We start from the raw sequence: 14461 nt of genomic DNA on the forward strand, positions 1-14461 counted from the left end.
ACTAAGGATGGAGAAAGGCTTTTGTGGCTGGCTTCCTTCAGACTTTTGAAATAATGATTTTGCTTGGTGTTTTTTCAGAAGCTGAAATTAAAAGATGAACAATGCTTGCTGCTGAAATAGCACGAATGCAGATTTGCAGAGAAAGCATAATATATTATTGCCACAAATATGCTTTTTAAGCAGAGGGCACATAAAGCAGAGCGAATGTACTCCCCACACACAGGCATTTCCACAGCTAGACCCCAGAAGGGGTTATCGCTTTCAGCCAACGCTGAGCTGGAAAACCCTTTTGCATCCTCTTAGGTGTGTGTGCTGCTCTGGCAGCTGGAGGTCCTCCTGGGAAAAGCCTGCAAGATCAGGCCCAGGATTTGCATTAATTCGGAAATGTAACATAGTCTGACACTTCAAGATGTAACCTGTTCATCGCAGGGGTTTTGCCTTCTGTGTAGAGCAGCGTGTGACTTGCTAGGTGCATGACTCCCCAGCAGTGGCAGGGCCAGCCAGGAAGGCTTTTGTGGGCAATGGAAAGACATCCCATTGCCTGCTAGTCAGCAGTGTCTGAAGGCACGGAAGGTTTTGATGCCTCCCTTTGTCCTGATTGCTCACCATTTTGTGGTCTGGATGAGATTTTACCCACCATTATGCAGGCTGTTGAGGACTAGTACTGATCTGTTCTTGCAAAACCCGTTTTAATTCATTGTCTTGAGTGAATTTTTTAGACACTGGCTAAAACCACATCATGCGCTGTGGTTCTCCATCAGCCAGGCAGCCTAAAGGAGTGGTATAAATTTCTGCTCTTTTCAAACACTTTCTTCTGTATCGACCTTGAAACTAGGCAAGTAATTTCTACTTTTGACCATTACGCTCAGTTTGTTCTTGGCTCGGTTTCATCTCCTCTTGACAGGAGAAGTTTTACCTGTAGCACCAGCACCCTGGCCCTTGCAGAGGGCAGTAAGCAAACATTAGCCCTGCCCAGGTGCGAGGACATTCCTGCACAAGTCCTGGTTTTACTTTATTGTTTGGTTGCAGGTAGATAACTCTCAGGTACTGTTATTTCCCTGTGTTTCAGAGATGGTATTAGAGTGCTGACAAGTTTACACTGAAGCACACTGGTATTCGTCTGCTGATGCAAAAGAGTCAAATAGCATAAGTGCTTAGCATGCTTTCTTTTCTTTTAAATTAAAAAAAAAAAAAAAAAAGGGCTCTGAAAAACCAAAAAGCAGGATGAAAAGCCAGTTCTGGAAATCTCATAACCAGTGCTCTTCCAGACCCCTTTGAAGTTGGCGTTGGACAGTTGCCAAGCTCAGGCTTGTTGCCTCTTCCAGGGTTTTGCTTTCTGCCCCCCTGCCTGTCTGCACAGGACCTGCTGGCAGGACTCTCCTTCTGCTCCCCTGTTAAGAAAAACCCTCACTGCAAAAGAGGGTGGTCAAAGATGGGAAGTCTGAAGTTTAGCCTTATACCGTGTCCTTAGTTGCTTCTGCCATGTGCAGGACAATGTGAATTTAAGAAGGAGTGATGGCTTCCAGCTTAGATTCTGGGGCCATTTCTTTTCCTACGGGTGTCACAACCTTTACATCATCTGAAAGAAGAGTTTTTGTGTTTAATATGCCCAAAGGCTGCCCGTTAAGGTTGGCAAGGGCGGTTGGTTAAGTCTGCACAAGGTCAGTCAGGATGTCTAATAATTGTCCTAACACTTTACCTGTTATGGAACAATAATGAGAGTTTTTTCATTATTTTCGGGTGAGTGAACCTGGCAGATGCTGACAGCCAGCAGATGTGTAAAGTTCGAGGTGATTTGTAAGGGACCGGCTCATCTGACGCACGGTAATTGCATTGTGGGACATTGTCACTCAGCGTCGTGTCCCGCTCCGGCAGAACGAGGTAAAGGTCAGTTCAAAGAGCTGGCGTAGCGTAAGGGGCAGCTCGGGGCTGAAATTAAAAACCTCATTTCCATCTCTCCCCTATACTTGTGCTCATGGTGTGCCCAGAGCCGGGTGGATACCCCGGTTCTAGATTTAGTGATTGTTCTGGCAACTGAGCGGTTGTTTTGGTCTGGACTGGGTTTAAATGCCTCCTCTAGTAAGGCTTAGAAAAAATCTCCTTACCCACCTGTTGGTGTGTTAGTTCAGTGCTCATCTGTCCGCTTATAATTTTGGGCTTGGAAGTTTCTTTTGTGACTTGTTCCTTTGCTTCAGCGCCTGTATACCATGGCAGCAGAGCCTGTGCGGCACATAGCTGGAGGGGTGCAATTGGACTTTTCATCTGCTCCCTGCTGCCCTGCGCACTCTGTCGTCCTCCCTAGAGGGGCTCTGACAAGTTTCTTTTTCTGCAGAGATGCTTTTAGCCGAGTTTGCCATTTGTGACACCCTGAAAAATCAGAAGCTGCTCTCCCTTCACGCCTAGCTCCCCGCACGCAGGTGAAGTCCAAGTTCCCCCGTTCCTGTTCGTGGCATTAGGAGTGGTATGAGCAGTCATGTTGGAAACAGAGTGGATTTGTCTGACGGTGAGTCTGTTGACGGCCCCGAACGGGGAGCGAGAGGCAGCCTTGGGATGTCTGCAGCTAGCTGGACCATGCAGAGTTCCCGCAGTATGGAGCGCCCTGCTACCTGTCTCTGTGTTCGGCTTGCGCTCTAATCAGGATTGATTTCTGGTGCTTCTGGAGTTTGAGTGGGATCTTTATCATGGCCACGATGAATGAAAGTCAGCTAAAGCTCTGATTGACTGGGTTTCCTGGGTGTGCCTGCGCTTCTGTAACATAGATGCTGATAAATCTGTAATATGCTCGAGATCTTGATAAAATGTGTGTTGTGTATTTTGTCTGCTGTTGCCTCATTCTTCTGTACTTGCAGGTATCTAATCCCTCGCTCTTTATCTTATAAGGCATCACATTACAGATTTTGTTCTTTCTTCTTCTCCTAACATCCTCTCACTTGCCAGCACTAGAAATTGCAGTAATTTGCTCTGCACGTGCTTCTTAAAGTGTGAACGCTGGTGGCTGGGTCACCTCAGTAGCTCGAGGTTTCCCGTTAAGCTGGCCAGCTTAGCAGCTGTGCCCCCAGTGCACCATAGACTCACTGTGTGAAGCATCTCGCCTCTGTCAGAGACCTTCACGCCATCTCTCTTAGTTTGTCCTGGTGCAAAACCTGACCATGAAAACTGAAGGAGTTTTGCTGTAAACACGAGCAGAGCCAGGATTTCCCCCATGTAGAGCTGTTGTTAAAAGCTCTCCCTAATTATTTAAGCTCTGAATTAATAGTTGTTTGCTGATGTGTGCTGGCCTGCAGGCTCCACTCACGGTCCCCGTGCTGAGCATCGAGGGATGGATTTGTCCCAGTGTATGTGTAATCGTGCACGTACTGGTCAGTGTGACTGTACTGTACAAAAATTTGGCAGAGAGCTAGCAGAGGGTCTTTTTAGAGATGCTAACTGTGAAGGAGAAAGTGGCTTTTCATTGAAAAGGTATTTTGTAGAAATAAGTCTTCTCCGGAGTTCTTGATAATTTTTCTTTTGTTTAGTGTTCCAGGATATTTTTGAGACTCCTTTTCATGTTTCACCAGAGGAGTCCCATTTTCTGACTGGCTGGGCCTATCCTCACCTGATCCTAAGCATTTACTGAGCCCATTTGTTGAGGTGATAATTGCTGGTGGCCACGAAGGCGTAAAGCAATACAGGACGTGTCCATATTGCTTCAGCTTTCGTCAAGCCTTTCAGAAATGTAACTGTTTTTCATCTAAAATTCTGAGAAGGAAGTTAGATTTGTAGTATAGGAAAACTGAGTCTTTGCTTTCACCAAGTTGACCCATGAGGGTGCTTATTTGTCTGTGCAAGTCGGTGGTTAGTGTTGTTCCTGGATTCATTTCATTGACCTTTAGGAAGAGAAAGAATAGATTCTTATTCAACAAATGTCTGCTTCCAGGCAGTCGTGAATCATTGGATTTTTTTTCCTAAGAGTGTGCAGATAGGCTTTGCATTTAGAATAAGATTTTTTTAACCACGGCACACTCTATTAAAGTTTGTTATGTATCCAAATTATACTGCTTTGCTTTTTAACTACATCTGAAACCGTGTTTCGAATAACAGATGTGGAATACTGTCATCCCACTGTCACACCAATTGTTCATTGTTCTGAGAAGGTCACATCATAATTCATTAACAATAATTATTCCCTGGGTACACCCTGCACTTCTTCACTCAATTGCTTCATTAACTTGTGAGTGAATCTCACATTCACTGCTCCAATCAATGAAGATATATTTATAATGTACAAGTGGATGCTATTAGTTACAATATATTAACTGCCTAATTTAAAATAGAAAAGCTATCTTTATGAAGGGCAATTAACCACTAAGTGTAATTGATAATTCACATACCTATGATTAGGAAAGACAAATAATAAGAAAGAAATGAATCACCAGCGTTACTGAAGAAGACACTGGCGTGCAGTTTCAATGAGCGGAAGGGGCTTTCTGGGTGAGGACCAGATTTCTAAGAATCCTTTGATGGAAAGTTCGTCACCAGATGCATTACCTCGAGGTGGTTTTGGTGTTTGCGCCAACCAATTGGGATCATCTTCCCTAGAAAAGGAACCCAGCATGTTTTGTTGTCTTGAGAGTCAGTGCAGGGGCTTTCCTAACAGAGAAGTCCTTTTTCATCCTAACACAAAGAAAAGTAACAATATTTTAATAAGAATTTATAAGCCTAGCTCCGAACCTACCTAGGTATCCAAAACTGTAAGAGCTCAGGTCCTCAAAGATAATTATGTACAAATTCACACTAAAATTGACAAAAATTAGGCATTTTAATATATTTGAGGAGCTAAGTAACAGTCCCTTCCTTTGGCAAATATTTAAAAAAAAATTGTGATACATTTTCAATGCTTCTGATTTTCCATGGCCACTTTGAAATACATTGGTTCTCCAAATAGCTGACAACTCATCCTTGGAGAAGAGGTCTTTTTGTGACATCCCCAGTAGGTCACCACAGCTTGGGTCAGGAAATAAAGCCGCTCAGAGGCAGAGGACTTGGCACGGGATTGCAGAGTACCAATCCACAGGAACCACGTCCTTGGCTCTGGGCACTTGGCGCCATGTTTTCTTCCCTTGAGAAGCCATTTGCCTGTAAACATTTATTAATGAATTGGTTAAAGTACCATATTTTTCAGGATTACCCACGAACTAACAGCACAGGTGTTTTATGAGAGATTAAATGATGAATGTAACTGAAGCCACCCCAGTGTTGATATAAGCATCGCTGCAACTAGCTGGCTTCTTACCTGGAGTCTGCAGAAGTGCAAAGCCTTGCTGTTACCTCCAACTAATCACTGCAGCAGGTGATCAGGAAGTGGAAAAGTGAAAATCCAAGTTAAAATGCTAATAGCCAGTGGTATCACACCAGCTACTGTACTCACGGCTGTACAGTGCCTTCAGGTCATGTGTGATTACATCCATGGACCGGTTTAAAGAAAAGGAACTGGATTTGGGTTTTTTTGATGTGTAAAGGAGCGTGTGCCTGACAGACTGTGGTATTCTGGGGATGGTGGGCATCACCTGTGCTGCTCTATTCAGCTTAGCTCTCTGCTCCAGAAGGGCAGTTACATGCTGTGGCAGGGGGTCTACACATGAAAATTGCAGCTGTAGTGCCCAGAATCCATATTTTACATGTGTCTTAGTCACAGTAAGGGATCCTGCTCCTGTTCTGGAATATCCTCTTTGCATTTTTGCTGTAATTATCCAAGTTGGGGGTGGTGATGTCGTGATGCATGCTCAGGCTTCAGTGGGACAGCAAAGCTGGTACTCTTAGCTCCTTTTCTATGTCTGGTTAACCCATCTGTTGCTATTACTCAACAGGATCAAAGCATCTGGTCTGAAGCTGCGGTTCTGCACTAACGAAACCCAAGCAACCCGGGAGAAGTTTGTGAAGAAGCTCCAGGGCATGGGCTTTGACATCTCCGTGGATGAAGTCACTGCCCCAGCACCAGCAGCCTGCCACATTTTGAAGGAGCGCAGCCTGAGGCCGCACTTGCTTGTGCACAATGGTGGGACACCGCTGCAGTAGATGCTGGGAGACATAGAGGGACACCCCAGAGAGATGCAGGCATTTGCGATAGAGCAGTGAATTCCCATAGCTTGAGGGGGGAAGAGCTCCTAGCTGTTGTTTTCCTAGAGGGAAAACTTTTTCCTTAGTCATGAGACTCTGGAATAAACCATAGTGGTCTGGCCTGAGCGAGATCTCAATTGTGGCAGTGGTACAGGGAAGGCACAGAGTTGTGCTGAGGGTCAGCAAGTGCACAGAGGAGTCTGCTACTTAACAACAGAGACTAGGAGATAGGCGAGGTCTTCTGTAAGACATGACATTGTCTTTGTTATCATGGCAGAGGTTTTAAGTTTAAAGTGTTTTCTTCTGTAGGATGTGGGTACGGAGAAAGGAGGTGGATCCTGCTCTTGCTATTGCACATTTTCATTCAGCTACCCAGGAGTTTGTCTCGGGTCTAGGTGCTTGGGTATAATGAGCTAAGATATAACTGAGATGTGGGTGACGGGAGCTAAGGCAAGGGTAGGAAATGGTTTATTTGGCTCTTTGTTCTAGGACAGATGAATAGCAGGATCTGGGCAGGACTAGAAGGGGTCTGAAGAACAGTTGATTGAGACTTGGATTTTTTTTAAAGTTTTTTTTTATGTGTCACGGAATGAATGAAAGGAAACACAAATCTGGGGGAAAACCATTACTTCCAATGGCATTTGAAATGGTAAGGGGTTTGTGGATTTTTTTTTTCCCCTCCTTCTGTAGATCTCATCCCTGAATTTGCTGAGATTGATAAAGCAAACCCAAACTGTGTGGTTATTGGAGATGCAGCAGAAAACTTCACCTATGCAAACCTTAATGAAGCTTTCCGAGTTCTGATTGGGATGGAGAAGCCTGTTTTGATCTCCCTTGGAAGAGGGTGAGTTAAGCACTGTTTCTTCTTCAAGTCTCTGTATTTTTTAATTTCCTCTAGTGTCTTTGTACTTAATGGAGGCCAGATATTGGTGTGGGCATTCACAGTACCAATTTCTAAGCAGTTAATCTATGTGTCTGGACTGGGAGGCTGATGTGCTCAGATACCTGTCAATGGAGAATCCTCAGTGGGTAATTCAGTCACCTAACTTGGCCTCCTGTCCTGAGTCACTCACTTATAGCCTTTCCAGGGGTGTAAGGAAAAACTGAGGTGATTACACTGAAATAGGTCTCTCAAAGAAGGTGGTATGGATGCTCTTCATGAGCCACAGTTCAGCCCTGTACTGATGCAAGATTGCAAAGGGCACTGGAAGTCACTGAACTTGCCATGCTGAATCCCCCAGTTGACTTTGAAAATATTCATCAGCAGTGTCTCTGTGCTGCTACAGCACTGGGTGAGGCATCTCTTGAATTTCAGCTGTTGGTGATCTTTTTTCTGTAGACAGTGCAAAGTAAGCAGTTGTGTGGATGTATTTCATCAATTGCTAGAGGGTGAGAGATGTAGCTGCTCTTCTGAGGAGGAATTGTAGCAGCTTTTAGAGAACCTGGAGGCACCCTGGTGTATAAGCACAGCAGATGCCAGCCTCCAACCCTTCAAAGTCAGCATTCAAGTGTGAGCTAGACCTTGATGAAACAATCCACATGTTTGCAGGTGGCAGTGGGAGGATTAAATAGCTGTAGTTTTGTAAGCCACTAGGAAAAGGACTTCTGTTGCTTTACAAGCAAGTCTGAGATCCTCTTAAACCCATGGAAGTCATGGAGAATTTGGATTTTGATGTGTGCAAGTCCCAAGTGAATGAATGAGTGTTGCAAGAGGCCAGTAGGATTATAGGCACTGCTCATCTTTTTGTCTCCTCCCTTGCAAGATCTCAGAGATGAGAACTGTTGGTTTATCTGCTGTGTGTAGCCATGTGTTCCTGTCTGAACTGTAAAGAAATGATTTTCAATAGTGAAAGAAATGCAAACCAAACAAAAAAAATCCAACAGGCCGTGCTTGGATAAAGGGCTGTTGGTGTAGATTTGTGATGCAGTTTGATCTTCCAGCATCTTCAAGTTACTAATGGTGAGGAGGATCAGGTGGTCCAAAAATTCCCTGTTTCAGCCAACGGTCAGCCAGGTTTCTTCTTCCAGGTTTGAATCTTGCCCACGTTTGTAGTGGCTAAGGTGTGATACTGGATGTGGCTAATGGCCTGTGTGACGTAAATGACTCCTTGCTATTTGAGTGGTACTTAAAGATCCCGTCTCTGAAAGTTGGCATTAGCATCTCTGCAGGTTGATTCATATGTGTGAAACTGTTATACATAAGGGAACGCTTTCATGCTGGTGGCTTGAGAATTGCTATACATGAGGAATAAGAAGCTAGGAGAGTTTTTATTTGCTACTATAGAAACGCCACCAATTTATCAAAGTAGCTGCGATGCACAAACTCCACTCGAACTATGTTGGACATGGGGGTAGATGTTCCTCTGGCTGCGAGTAAAGTGTGGTGGCCAAAAAGATGGAAGGGGAGAACCCAAGGATACACTGAGAAATGGCTGGGCTGGTGTATATGGCGAAGACCTGCAAACACAGCTGTGCTTTTGAAGCGACAGATCAATTCTTTTGATAGTTTGAACATCAAAAGACATTTTTAATTGTTCTCTGAACATTAAAGGTAAATTCTAACCTCCTGCTTTCACATGCAGGTAAAATCCAGTCAGGGATTTTGAATGTTTTCCTAAAAACAATTCAGTTAGATGTAGTCTGAGTTTTTAAACAGGAGGTTATTAATGCCAGCACTGAGTAATGACAAATCCCAACTGCCTTGAAGGAGTTATTCTTATCTGTTGTGTGATGTATGGGCTTAAAAAAGACTATGCATGTTTAGCTTGAGGAAACTGTAGTGACAACTTTTTTTCAGTGGTTCAATAGACCGTAATGGGCATGAAAACCCTTCTTAGTTTGTGGTTATTGATCCAGTTGAGTAGAACTTATCAGCAGGAAGGAGCAGTTAAATCCATTGTGTTGCCTTACCTGACACTCACGCTCTGATCCTACAACATGGGCAAAAAATCCTTACTGCTTCTCAGTTAGAAGGACAAGGAGGAAATGTTGAACCAACAGCAGAATGGCTAATGTATGTAAAATAACCAAGTTCTGTGTTATGTAATACCATCTTTCAAAATGAAATACAGAATCAACCTTTGTTTAAGACTTGCAACGTGATGAATGCAAAAATGCCTTTGTACCCTGTGCGTATAAAAGTATTTATTTATTTGGTCATTCATTGATGTAGACAGCGCTAAAACTGACTTGCTGGTTTTGTTTTTTTAAATGCTGTTTTTCATTTAAAAATATAGATTTTTGGGGGGGATATTCTGAGCTCAGTTTTCACCACGAGCATATTTTTTTTAAATGATTGATAATTTAGGTAATATGAACGTGAGTTCTGAATGAGTTGATCTGGTAGGTAAGTTCTCTGACTTGAGGAAGGTAGATTATAAATTGGATTAATTGTTCACCTAACTAGAAGAGCCTTGTTGACGCAAAGGGCCATATACAAAAACCAGCCACAAGCCAGCTTTGTTTTTAACATGCAGAATCAGTGTAATTGGGTGGACCTTAACAAGGTGCCTACCTTGGGCAAGTAGGTTGATTTTCGTTGAAGTTTTAGTTTATTCCATAGAAAACGAAAGTGTCAGAGTCACTGAAGCAGAATGCCCTCCTCCTGAAAATGGAGTGATTTACATTTAGCATCTGTTTTGGGCTGAGAGTGGGAATTGGCTTTGTAATTTCTTCTGTCATGCCACTGTCAGAAAATTAAGCTGTTTACGCTAGACTATAGAAGGTTAATGGCTGTTCTAGCAAAGGTCAAGTGGTCATTTTAAAGGGAGGCTGTGCTGAATAATCGAAAATGGCAGAAGGATAAGGCATAAAATCTTAACTGGCTGCTCATCCTACCTTTTTTTCCTGTCATATAGAAACCTGTCTTTGCTCTGATCAGGAGAGCTTGGAAGACCTGCGTTAATGTGAATTGCTATTCCAGAAAAACACTGTAAAGATTCTAACTAATCTTATGAGCTTCATGGCAATAGCAACATTTTTAGAAGGAACAAAATTTAGCTTCGACGGCTTTCTTAGTCCCGATAAGCAGTGCCCTGGCTTTCCTCATGTGGGAGGCTGGTGACAAGCAATGATGGTCAACTGTTTGGGGTCCCTTTCCAGATGTACTGAAGAAGGTGTTACAGCTGCTGGTTGGTGCCAGCCCTCATCTTGTATCTGTCAAGGGGTCTCCATCACTGATTAAAGGAAGAGCAATGTAACTGCTGTCCTTTGCAAGCAGCTAGTACTCTGTGCAATAAAATACAGGCCAAGTTCATCCTTGATATAAGCTAGTTGAAATCCCTTTGAACCAGTGGAGTTGCGTCCCAGATGCCAGATGGGCATCCGGTCTGAGGTCTTTTCCCCAGCATTGCACAGTACTGAGCCTGTCTTTTACTTAATTCCTGGTGTTAAATTAAGGCTCCAGAGTTTATGATGACTTGACTTTTTGTTGCAGCCATATGGACATCTATATAGGCACAGAAATAATAAAATGTGGTTTCTTTGTATTTAACTGCCATTTCATTGGAACTTTATCACTTTCATTTCCAGACGCTACTATAAAGAAACCGATGGTCTGAAACTTGATGTTGGAGCGTATATGAAGGCATTAGAGGTATTTTATAGCTTGCATTATGCTTACTCGCTCTGTGCACCTTGTTAAAAGAGTAACTGGTATAAATATGGGTCGTCTTCTGTAATTACTCACCTTGGTGGAGGAAGTTTCCACAGATTGAAACTCATTTGCTGCATTCTAAAGACGGGTGGATTCATTTGTTTTCTGGCTTCGTTCATTTTTTAAATTTTATTTAAAATGTGAACTTTTACCATTGTGGTACCTTTATTGGAAGTGAGGTCCTTGCAAGAAGGAGTCAGAAAAGAAAAACATGGAATGTTGTCTGCAAGAAATCCAAGAAAAACTGAAGGTCCGTTTTATGTTTGGTGTAGCGTTGTTAACGTAGCCCTTGCCCTTTACAGTTTACAGCAAAAGGCCTTTATTCAGCAAGACACTTAAGTGCAATCCTGTTTTTAAGCCTGATTAAATCAGTGCAGAACTGGAACCCACAGATAAGCCAACCTAAAGGTGAGAGAAGGAGAGAATCATTATGCTCCCTTTTAGAGGCTTGCAGAGATATAAAAAAATAAACGCAGAATGAATGCAGAGACTAAAGCAAAGTAGGGAGTATACAAGCACAGAAGATAGCAGATATAATGTATGCTTGCCGCACGTTCGTTTGTATCCATGTGAGAGCTTTTGCCTCCCAAAATAAGTTCAGGCTTCTAGTTGTATAGGAACAAGCTAGAAAGACCTTATTTATTCAATTTTTTCAGCATGCTACTGATATTTAGTTGCAGGAGAATAAAGCTTTTCAGCTCAGGCTGGTCACCTGAACCACTGAAAATATGCCAGATGGTTGAAGAAACCCTCTACATCTCTTAAGGCATTTCAGTACTTTTCATCATTTCATATGAAGGATATTTGCTACTTCTTTGAGAGTGATGCCCTGACAAAAACGAGCAATACTGGAACTGAGTCTGAAGACTGCTCTCGTGATAGAGAAAGTAACAGGTTTGTAACCTGACATGTTTCAGGAGGACTTTCTCTCCTGCCAGAGGACATAAAACGCTTCTGTTATCCAAATGCTCTGATATTCACCTTCACCTGCTAATCCATTGTGTTATTTAAGGGCAAAAATCAATAGTCACATACTTTTTATACAATTGACTGGACTTAGAGATGAACAAATCCTTTTCTGATCAGCATTTTTTGTGTGTGTCTCTCTTTTCTTTTTTTGCAGTATGCTTGTGATGTTCAAGCTGAGGTAGTGGGAAAACCAGCAAAAATGTTTTTTGAGTCAGCCTTAGCAGAAATGGGAGTTCCACCACAGCAGGTAAGGTTTCTGATGCCGTGACCACTGGCTGTGCCATATAGTTATGCCCACTGATGCATTTTTTTCTGGTTTGCTGTCTTTCAGAGAAAGTTGTAGAAGAGGTTGAAGGGAATGTGGCCAGGGGGACATGGTAAACTTGGGGTGGATACACAAACGTTTTTTCCAAACCCAGTGTGTTATACATGGTGTAGAGAAATATTTATATTCAGGATCTTCCTATGAATTACTCAAAAAGGAAAAGGAAAATTGTTGAAAAAATGCTTCAGAGGGAAGACGACCCATGTTTGCTCATTCTATCAAATAATGTGAAGTAGACAAAAGAGAACTGACAGCCAAGAGGGTAAATGCTAGCAGGTGGGGACTTGCTGAATTTCTTCTGCCTTGTTCTTACTTCCTACCCTCCTGAAAGGCATGGCATTATTTTCTCTGCTTTTTTGAGGTTCTTTTTGATTGCCTGCTATTTCCCTTTTCATTCCCTGTGTCCCTCTTTGTTCTGACTTGTGCCCTCCATACGTCTACCCAATTTAGAGTCTTCCATCTCTCCATTCTCTACTGTGGTTTCTCCTTCTACTTGTACTCTTGCGTTGTGCTTTCTTGTTCACCTTCCTCCCAAACCGTATAGTTCAAAAGAACATGCACTTCTGTTGTGAAATTCCTTTACTTTGAGGCTAAAGAAAACAATACAAAAGAATAAAAGTTAGGTTTCCCAAGGAATTATGGAAAATGATATGCCTCACAAGGTGAGCGGTGCCCCAATGCATGGTAGTCTGCTTGGTGACTGGAGGCTGCAGCATGGTGGAATTGCAGCCAAAATGTTATTTATTTCCTTTGGTGTCACACTGACTACCTTTTTTTTAATAAAAGGGAAAGGCAGAAATAAAATATTTTCTAATTTAGGTGAATGGGAAGCACTGACTGATCCCAAAATTCCTCCTGTGTTATTGTATTCATCAAGCTTTCCAGAAACACGCTGAATGTGTGATGCTCCCTGCTTACTTAGTACAGCCCATTTTTTTTCCCTGCTCTGTAGTTGTGGCCAGATCCTCTTTGTTGATTTGTTGTTATGTCACACAGGACATAAGGATGAGTATGAGATGACTCACAGACAGCAGTGAATTACAACGTAATAATTCCATCAGGAGGTTCTGGTGACATTATAAACAACAGGAGTGAAGTTTGGGTGGCTTGTAGTTCCCTAGAGCCTGGAGATGAAATTATGGCCCTGTAATTCAGTATGTGCTTGGGTTTTACTTTATTATAGAGTGGAGAGATGGAAAAGACCTAGTAGGCCATCTAATCTATCTCCTTCCCTGTGCAGGAGTGTTCCCTGCTCCACATTTATTAATGTTTTGTCCAGAGTAGTTTTCAGTGAGCCAAACAACTGGGCTTCTGTAAGTACACTAGGGACAGTGCTCACAGGCGAGTAGGTCTTGTGGGCAGGCAGCTTTTTCTGAGATTCATTGGGATACTTCCTTTTTAAACTGCATCTCCTTATTTCTAGTTTTATTCCAGGTAACAACCAAAATAACTGCTTGCCTTCCTGGATATTTTCTCCCTCCAATTACCTCCAGACTTGTTATCATTGCAGTAGTTGTCTCTTACTAAAACTGTGTGTTTAGTTCTCAGCAGCTTCCCTTGTGATTTGGTCCCTCTGCACGCTAACCTGCTGTGGTGCTCTTTTCTGTACTCCCTTCAGTTTGTCAATATCTTCCTAGTAACAAGATAGCTCAGCCTGAACATAATATCCCAGGTACAGCCATGGCAATTATTCAATCCATTCATCCAACCAACAAACCAAAAAAATCCATTTGAGACACAGAGTGGCATTTGAAGAAGTGGCTGGAAAAAAGAACAAAGAAAAAAAAACCAAACGACAGAGCTCAGCCCTTGGATACCGTTTGTCTAATCAGAGGGATGGTTTGTGTTTCCTTTCTGCTTATGTCATAAACGATCGACACATAGGAGTTGGAGGGAGGAGGGTTTTTTGTTTTTTTTTTTTTTTATCCTTGTGGCCCTGTATAGTGGCATTGCTTGCCCTTTTCCATAGGCAGGATGGCGCGGTTGTCCTCAGACACTGTTTTGCCCAGCTCATGGTATGCTGAGACCGTGTCAGCCCCTGGCACCAAGGGAGGGTATCGTTACGGGGATGTGACAGCACACCAGAACTTCTGTCTCAAAAACTGCTCCAGGGAGCAGAATTTGATATAATGCATCACCAAGCTGGCAAAAATGGTCGCATAGGGTGAGCCTCGGTGAGTGGTTCCTATCGACTTCAAGAGGATTTGTTTTGGGGATGGAAAAGCAGTAATAGTCCCCAGCAGAGACTACTATTTATTCACTCTCTGCTATTTGCCAGATACTCATAGTGCTACTAGTGACTATATTTTCACACAGATTTTTTTCTGTATAGTTTCTAGTGTTAAATGCCATCAATTTGTTATAGTCATATGTCTAGTCTGTAGGTGTAATTTTTTGTATTCAGAGAGATTCGAGAT

The 14461-nt window shown here is 42.7% G+C and overlaps 1 protein-coding gene across 2 annotated transcripts in view; it reads left to right on the forward strand.

Moving 5' to 3' along the window:
* Nucleotides 1–14461, forward strand: part of LHPP (phospholysine phosphohistidine inorganic pyrophosphate phosphatase) — an 89631-nt gene that overhangs the window by 7979 nt on the left and 67191 nt on the right. For both annotated transcript variants that reach the window (XR_011326945.1, XM_069797184.1), the window contains exons 2-5: nucleotides 5847–6034; nucleotides 6787–6940; nucleotides 10627–10690; nucleotides 11874–11966. Coding sequence is in view for 1 of the 2 variants with exons in the window: in XM_069797184.1 (XP_069653285.1) it covers nucleotides 5847–6034; nucleotides 6787–6940; nucleotides 10627–10690; nucleotides 11874–11966 (499 nt within the window). In the remaining variant the exon portion in view is untranslated. The remainder of the gene's footprint in view (nucleotides 1–5846; nucleotides 6035–6786; nucleotides 6941–10626; nucleotides 10691–11873; nucleotides 11967–14461) is intronic.

The sequence above is a fragment of the Haliaeetus albicilla genome, chromosome 11 (genome assembly GCF_947461875.1).
Source record: "Haliaeetus albicilla chromosome 11, bHalAlb1.1, whole genome shotgun sequence".
Taxonomy (NCBI): Eukaryota; Metazoa; Chordata; class Aves; order Accipitriformes; family Accipitridae; genus Haliaeetus; species Haliaeetus albicilla.